This window comes from Lipotes vexillifer, unplaced genomic scaffold, assembly GCF_000442215.2.
Source record: "Lipotes vexillifer unplaced genomic scaffold, Lipotes_vexillifer_v1.1 scaffold83, whole genome shotgun sequence".
Taxonomy (NCBI): domain Eukaryota; kingdom Metazoa; phylum Chordata; class Mammalia; order Artiodactyla; family Lipotidae; genus Lipotes; species Lipotes vexillifer.
In genome coordinates this window covers 1,222,201-1,230,983 of record NW_006799780.1, presented here as the reverse complement: position 1 = coordinate 1,230,983, position 8,783 = coordinate 1,222,201, and the positions used below count along the sequence as shown (strand labels likewise).

General features: G+C 32.7%; 1 protein-coding gene across 1 annotated transcript in view; it reads left to right on the top strand.

Annotated features, from left to right (window-relative positions):
- Nucleotides 1-8,783, top strand: part of AP3B1 (adaptor related protein complex 3 subunit beta 1) — a 275,016-nt gene that overhangs the window by 186,411 nt on the left and 79,822 nt on the right. The window contains exon 22 of the mRNA XM_007471959.1: nt 5,449-5,521. Coding sequence (XP_007472021.1) covers nt 5,449-5,521 — 73 coding nt within the window. The remainder of the gene's footprint in view (nt 1-5,448; nt 5,522-8,783) is intronic.

Here is an 8,783-nt window from a genome sequence, read left to right as displayed (position 1 = left end):
CCCGCGTCTCCTGCAACGGCAGGCGGACTCTCAAGCACTGCGCCACCAGGGAAGCCCTGTAGATCAGCTCTTCATGACATTGCCCGTAGACCATTGCCTTTGGTCATCCTCAGACACTTCCCCAACCCCAGTCCTTCTCTACAGCTGCCAGATTAATGTCAAAGTTAACTATAATGATGCCTCATTGTCATTTGAGTTCAGTAAACTCCTCAGGCTAGCATGTCCAAACCCACCTTTCCAGTCTTAACCTTCTTTGTGTTCCAATCCCAGTGGACTATTTGTGGTTCTTATGCTGTATGCTTTTCTGTTTCTGTGCCTTTGTTCTTCCTTTTACATCATTTCTCTTATTACAGAAAATATAAGCTGAGGAGAAAGTGGCCTTATATCAAGGGTAGTCCCTCCACTTCTCCTAGTTGAGAATGACTTCATGGAATGAAGGATATTACTGACCAGAGGGTATTACTCATGTGAATGGTGTAGGGACAGTCAAGAGGGTGAGAACCACTGCTGAATTGTTTATGTTCCGAAAGTGTTTGTCATTCAGCACCATACCCTAGCATATCCATAAGACACGAAACTGCCGTCATGCATTCTGGTGTCATGTTTGTTTGTTTTTGTTATTGATTGGGAGATGTCCTTGTTTGAAGTCAGATATTGTCAGTAATGACCAAAGAAAATTATCTTTCTCTTCAGTTAAAATTATTTTGATGGGCAAGCATATTTTTCTTTGTAGATGTTCTTTTCTGAACCAAATTTAATAAATATTTTAATGTGAGTCTAATCCTTTTTATGAACTAATTATTTTGCCCTAAATGATACCTGTAACAAAATTAGTTTTAATAGTTCCGTGTTTTCAGTACTTCACATACTTCACATGGTGTTTAGGAAACTTTTTGTTTGTTTGTTTACACAGAATAGTGGAGAAAAGAATTAGTAATACAGGCTACATTAAATCAGGAAGAGATTCATATCACTTTATCCTGTGTTTTACTGATATAATTAAGTTATATTCTGCTTGTAGTTAAAATTACGTGTCGAACAGATGGTAAAATTTTTACTTAAAATATTTTTTTTTAAGTTGCCAGGGTTGTTTTTTTCTTTATTGAGCCTAGGCTTCAGTGTTTTTCTTATCCGCCAGTAAGTTAGAGTGTTCCCACTGACTACAGTTATTTCCACCATCACCTTGTTAGTCCCACTCTTCACACCTTAACTGATGGAGTAGTTCTGATTATATCTACAGTGTCTATGCACCAACTGCTGAAGATTTAGATAAGCCGTGATTAAAAAAATAAAAATTTTAAGTCATAATTGTAATTTATTGTGAATAATTTAATGTATTTTCCTTATAAATATTAACAGCATTTTAACATAAACTGTGTATAAAGCATAATAATCTATCGATGGAAAAATAAATGTATTTAATATACTTGCACCTAATAGCATTAAGAGCATTTCCATATTTGAATCAAAGATTAATATGTGTACTAGCTTTGGGAAAAATAGTACTGTCTATATATACCTAGCAGTGTTTGAGATGCTCTTGTCAGTGGTTTTTATCACACATTATAGGGATCTCACAAAACTTTGCTAGTCCCTTTTTAAGAGGTGCAAAGAAGCTAATTAAATCTTTTACGTGCTCCATGGAGTGGTCACAGGTCTTGTGACTAGTGTACAGATGTCAGTAAATATTAAGATACGCCTCAATAAAAGATCTACCGTGTGAAAAATTCTTGGGTATAAATGTGGTTTGAATAGATTGTGGATAAGAGTGAAAGGAAATATTTTCTGATTAGTTGTCTGCCCTATTTGTGAAGTAGGAAACAAGTTTTACTTGTGTTTTTCCAAGTATTTATGATTGTTGCAATTACATAACTTCTGTGAAGATTGTGGAATATTGGGTTTTACTCTGACAATTCAAAGCCTTGCCTCTTTCAATTTATGTCTTTTCCAATTTAGTTCATATTTTAATTTCTTCAGAACAGAAATATCATTTCACTTCAATTGAGATCTTTAAATCAAAGTGAATGCCATTAAGCAAGCTTCCTTATTGAAGTAGGTATAATCTAATAGGGAAGATTTGTTTAACAGTTTAGACTTCTTTTTAACTTATATAGAAGTCTCAATTTGCTGGCAGTGTACTTTTATTTTAAAGCACAGTGTAAGTGTGAGCCTCAGATTTGTAAAATAAGATGTGTTAGATGACTTGAAGGCAAGAGAGTCATTAAATTGTCTTTGGTTGGTAACTAACTGAAAATATTTCATGCAAATACTTTGCCCTGTGAGGCTAGAAATAAGCCTTGAATTTTTGTTGGTTTCAAAGCATAGTGTGGGTTTGACAATCTATACATACCATTTATCCTGTTTTATAGTTTTAAATTTCAAACCTCTTTATAATGGTTTCCTGTTAGGAAGCATTTTTGGTGCTTTTTGTGTCAGATCTTTTCTGCTTGCTTTTTTTTTTTTTTTTCTTTTTTTCAATCAGCATGAAGATGAACATGCGTAATAGATTTTTTTAAATCTTTACAAGGTATATTATTACATTTTTTGTTTGTATTATTTGGAGCTTAATAAGTATTTCCAGGATCTTTTATTTATGATTTAAAATGAAATATGTTAAACAGAAATCAGTTTCTTAATCCTGTGACTTTGTATTTCATTTTTGGAAATGTTGATGTGTTGAGGTGTATAATCGAATACCATGGAAACAAATGGAGATTTGAGGATGATGAATTGATAACTAGGTATTTTTGTAGTGAGATTTTAAGATCAGTTACTGTTGTCCTTATAAAAGTCTAATACAGTCACTCAGCTGTTAAAAACCTAATCCTCTATTTAAAAAATATACAAAAACAAATTGTCTATCTTTCTGCCTGATCTCTTCTCAAGTACTAATACAATGGAAACAGTGGGTGATCTGTCAGTGTGTTTGGTTTGTCAGTGATGGTTTTGTATAAATATTGGGAGGGTAAGAAATAAAATTCACACAGTAAAATATGATTTCATCTGCCTTTTCTCTGCAGCTCCATGGCTCATGCTGTGGTGTGAAATTCTCATTTTACACACTTTGCAGGCGGAGCACATGAATTATGCATTGAGCAAGAAAAATCTCCTGCCTCAAGTCCTATATGCATTTACCCAGGTTCTGTCTCTATTACCAAGATGAATTGCAAATGGAGAAATGTTTGATGGAATAGGCTCTTAACTTCTTTGTTTAGAATTCAGATTTTTATTTTTATAGTAGATCCTTTAAGTATGAACATGTTTTGAACTTACTGTGGACTTTTTTAAATGAAAAATGAAATATAAGAAAGGAATGCCAAACACATCACAAGGCTTTTTATAGCCTTGATTTGGAATGCAAGGCTTTTTCAATTTGGTAGAAATGACCATTATCTATTGCTAATGTTGTATTTCAGTCGCTGGTTATTTGCTTTACTCAGAAAGTCAATGAAATTCTGTCCTTTTGAGAGCCTTTTTTCTTTTTGTTTTAGGCTTCTAATAAGAGATTATGCCAGTTTCACATGCAGCTGTGTCCTGTGTTGTATGTGACCTGATGTGTGTTTAATAGATATTGTTACACACTCCTGGCTGTGAAGTAGAAAATAAGGTATATAGACTTGCCTCCAGCTTTAACTTTGTCTTAATTTGATAGATTTCTTATTTTTCAGGTGGGGAGGTTACATTTTCATAAAGACAGTCATGCACCATTGTAGCTTATAGGAAGCTACACCCATTGTGCTCAGCATAGCATTTTGATAAGTCACATGGTGATAAGCTTTTTGTTATATGTTCTTTCTTCACAGGAATGTTATTCTTGTTGAGATGGCATATCCATTCTGAACCTGTTTCTGTTAATTGCAACTTTTACATTTCAGCTTCAAAACTAACATTTTTTTTTCCAGTCCTAGAAATTGTTATTTATTTCAGGTATGGCGAGAGGGGCAAACATTATTTGTTTTGTTTTTAAATAACGAATGAAAATTAAAACCCACCTAGATGCTTTGGAGTTTTCAGTGGCAGAAATAAATATTTTGAAGAAGAAAATCAATGCTGATGTTTTTAGTAATGTGTATTATTGTATGATCCTTGAAAATAATTTATATTGACATAAGGGAAAAAAGAAGCAGGACTTAAAATCATTTAAAAATGTTACCTGATATATTATTTGATGTATTGCTTTTGTTCATGTATATGCACTGTTGTAAGAGCTCTAAACCATGTAGACTTTAAATGATGGTAAAGTACACTTTGCTTTAGTGTTACCTTTCTGTAGTTAGAGGAATACTTCAAAAATATTTGTAATAATTTACATTAACAATAAGATATAAACTCCTTTGGTAGATTACAAGTTATCTGAAGGCAAGGACTAGACTGTCTGCCTTGGCTGTGTTACTTCCATTGCTTAGCACAGAATCTGTTAAAAATTCTATACACATGTATTGAATGAATGAATAATTGAATAAGTGAACAAAAATGTTTTGGCAAAAAAGTTTTGGCCTTCAATTTGAGAGGTTTAATGTAAAAAAAAAAAAGTACACCTTATAAAGGTAACGGTGACCCAGATACATCTGTTTAATACCCTAATCCTGTTGGTCTTTAATTGTTTATAATACTACTCAGTACTGTGCCTTATTTTTTATTTTCTTTCTTTTTTTAAGGTTACGCATCTTTTCTAAATCTCTAACCGAACTGTGAATACCTCAGGCTTAGGGATCTAGTCCATGGGTATCCACATTTCAAAAATATAGTAGACTGAATAAGCAAATTTGTGGTGGAGGAAGCCCTAACTATGTGCAGAAATGGTTGAGTACTTAGTCTCCCCAAAGGAAAACAGAAAAGAAAGTAAATGAATTCTTTTCAACCCTAAAGAGCAAGAGCCTGAAAATATCATTTATAGATTTTAACGAATACCTTTGGCAAAAGAAGTCTGATGCAACCCAGTGTTGAAATATAAAGTACCTAGTATAATGTCTGTCACAAACTACATCTCAGAAAGGCTAATCTATCACAAGCCCATTGACAGTTTCAGAGCTAAGCATGTATTGTTCAAGCATTTCTTTTTCTTAAATCAGCTTGTTTAAAAATTATTTTCGAGAATGCTTGTACATTTTCTACCAAAGAGCCACATTAGATTTTTATGTTAGCAAAAAGTTGTCAGATTATAAAATTTACTTTTAAATTTTCTTCTGAAGGTCTTTTTTAATCTCTAAATAAAAAATATTTTAAAATAACAGTTTGCATGGTGGAGAAGAAATACCACGTGCCAACTAAAATTAAAATTTTGATCCAAAAAAACATTTCATATAACCATATAGAAGCTTAATTTGATTTTTTTTCCCCCTTGGAAGACTAAGCAAAGGAAAAAATGTTTGTTTTGAAATGTTAAAAACTACTTCATAGATTTTTTAACTAGAACATGCAATAAATGAAATATTTATTATTTTGTAGGAGAAAGAAAACAAAACAAAGCAAGATAGAAATCCTCTTACCAAAGATGTTTCACTTCTAGATCTAGATGATTGTAAGTATTGAAATTTAAATTTTTTCTTCTGTACTTAGTAATAGTATTTTTCATTTTTATCGTATCTTTCATTTACATGTCTCAGAATAAATCAAAAACTATTATGAAAGACTTATAGATGTGATTAGGCAAGAAAATTTTTAAAGTTATTTCTATTAGTATTTTTTTCCATCATTTCAGTATATCAGTTTTGTATCACCTGAATAAATATAATTGGTCAAATAAAAGTGCACCAGATTCATTTTAAGATTTTTTGCTTTAGTAATTTATACTTGCTTTAGCGAGTAATTATCTGTATCTCATAACTTCTGCATTTTTAAATGTTGATTGTGGAGATCAAGACATCTAACTTAAGGAAATAGAGAATTAGGAATGTAATTGGAAATGTAAAGGACACCACCGTCTTCTACTTGCCACACTTAGGGTGGGAACAGAAACGAGTACAAACCTTTTGGAATACAGTGTAATTTATACGTATCAATATTTTAACTGCAAAAAATCCTTGTCCCAGCAAATTTACTTCTAAGAACTTAGAATCCTACAGGTATGCCCACCCAGTATGCAAAGATGTATATTCAACTCCCTTTAAATTCTCCTGCATTGTGAGAAAGAGATAGAACTAACTTTGTTGGTAGGTAGATTTTGCATTAGAGGAAGAGTAACAATACATGAGATTTCTGAATATTAAACTACTGTCATTTTGCAATATAGTTTTCCTATGCTAGACGTGAGTTATGTATTTATGTCTTACTCTTTCATAGAGCTGTTCTATTTATATTGTTTACCTGGCCTATTTCCAATAGTCATGGCAAATTCCTACTGTAGAGAAATTAAAATATATAATACTGAGAAATACTTAACAGAGAAATTAGAGATAAAATTGGAGCCAAATTTGAATAATTTTATACCTGTTGGCAAAGATGTTAAAATTTACATCATTTCTCACCTCCTGGCTAAGATTTTTAAAGTAACGTCCAGTATTGTTAAGGTTTGGAGAAGCAGGCACCCTACATTTGTTTTTCATAGGCATATAAATAGGTGGAGTTTTTTGAAGTCATTTGAGCAATATCTATCAAAACTTAAATTCCACACACCTTTTGACCTAGCATTTCTTTTCTAGGAATTTATACTATAGATAAACTAGCAAAATCAGATCTTCCATCCTTGTTTTAGACTCTTTAATTTAATGGCTTAATTTTACACTTAAAGTCCATATTCCTAGGTTTCTAAGACCTTAGGTGATCTGACTCCTGCCTACCTCTTATCCATACTGTTCCTCTGCATTTCTGAAATATGCTAGGCTCATTCTTGCCAAGGCCTTTGTTCTGCTGTTTTCTCTGCTAAGAACACTTCTTCCAGATCTTCTGATGGCAAGCTGCTGCTTATCTTTCAAATCTCAGCTCAAAAGTCACCTTCTCTTACACACTTCACAAGACACTCTTGATTGTCTTCATGGCATTTTTCACTATATGAAATTATCTTAATTATTTGTATTACTTGTTTATTGTCTGTCTTGCTCACTGTTATTCCTAGTACCTAGAACAATACCTGGCAGATAGTGGGTACCCAGTAAATATTTGTTGAATTAATAAAGTATGTAAAAGTATGTATAGAAATTTCATTGCAGCATTTTTACAGCAGCATCCTGAAGATAAACGAAATGTCTACCAGTAGTCTAATACAACCATTAAGAAAAGTGAGACAAATCTTTATATGCTAGTTATGTTATTATATGTATGAAACATTATAAGTTAAAAATAAGACACATGTAGAGTATGACTCCACTTACGTAAAAAAGAAGGAAAAGAGGAACTGTATCCTGCACACAAACACAAATATGATGGTACATCATATATTTCTGGAAGGCTACAGAAGAAACACTTAACAGTGTTAGCTCTGGCCTCTTTGGGATATAAGACTAAATCAGGGACAGAGGAGAGAAAAATACTTTTACTTTGTATCTTTCTGTGACAATGAATATTTTATATTTATATGTGAAGTTTAAGTTTTAAATTGTAAAATAACAACAGTCAGGCATATTTAAAATGGAATTAAGAGGAAGGGTTACAAGGTACTAGAGTGCACCATTTCCTTTTCTCCTTGAATTTGACGCTGGATTTCCTGACAGCTAAGGAAAAAAGGGAAAATTGTAAAATGATACAATTTTTATTATTTGATTCTTTTTAAGGCTTTTTTTAAATATATAGAAACAAAATTTTCTTAAATATTAAGTTTTAAGAATTTAAATGTAAGATTTTCATTTTAAGGGAAATTTCATCCTAACTTATATTTAACTCAACTTAGGGTATATTTCTGTTTAATTTTAATACCGGAGAACTATTTATTTTAAAATCTTTTGTAATCTTGCATTTGTCAGAAATGACACTTGAAACTTTTGTTTTGGTCAATTTAGCAAATGTTTGTGGATTGTCTGACAAGTGCAAGGTACTTTGCTAGGTGCTAGAACAGACGAATAGAATTTAGTCATACTCTTCCAGAGACTAGAATCTAGTAAGAGACATAGATACCTGAGCTAGTAGCTATTATGTAAGAGAGATAATAGAGGTGCAAAGTATGGTTAAAATATGAGGAAAGAGACAAAAACCAATTAACAAGCTAAAAGGCCTTCTGGAAGAAGCTTAAAGATAAAAATAAGTGGAGTGTTGTGGGAGAAAAGAATTGTTGATGATGGTTCCTAAAACACTGACTTTGTTATGTGCTACTTACTAGCCTACAGTAATTCTCCACTGTCCATGGCAAGCAGTTTGTTGATCAAAACTAAAAAGTCACTCTCCAGAGGCTTGAGTTCTCTGCTGTGAGAATTAGATTAATTTTGAAGGAGAGGCCGACACACTTCTTACATTTTATCTAGTCGTAATCCACAGAGATGTTTTGTTCAGTACACACTGCATGCCAGGAGAACTGCAAGTCCTCAATTTATCTATGTCTTCATTCAGCAAACGTTTATTGAACACTTGCTATGATCTAGGTAATCTGCTATATACTAGAGATTCTAAATGGGCGTAACATTGTCCCTCCCCACGGAACTCTCCAGGTGTCATGGGAGAAACAGATAAGTCAGCCCTTAGATTACCACATTATAAATGAAATGAGAAAGAGATATGCACAGAATGCTGTTAGGTATTGGGGTACCTAACCCACCTAGCTGTAGCAGGATGTAACGGTGGAGCTGAGTATAAGTAAGAATTAGTCAAGCAGTTGGAGGCAAGAGAAGAGAGTGAGGAGAAAAAAGACATGGAGG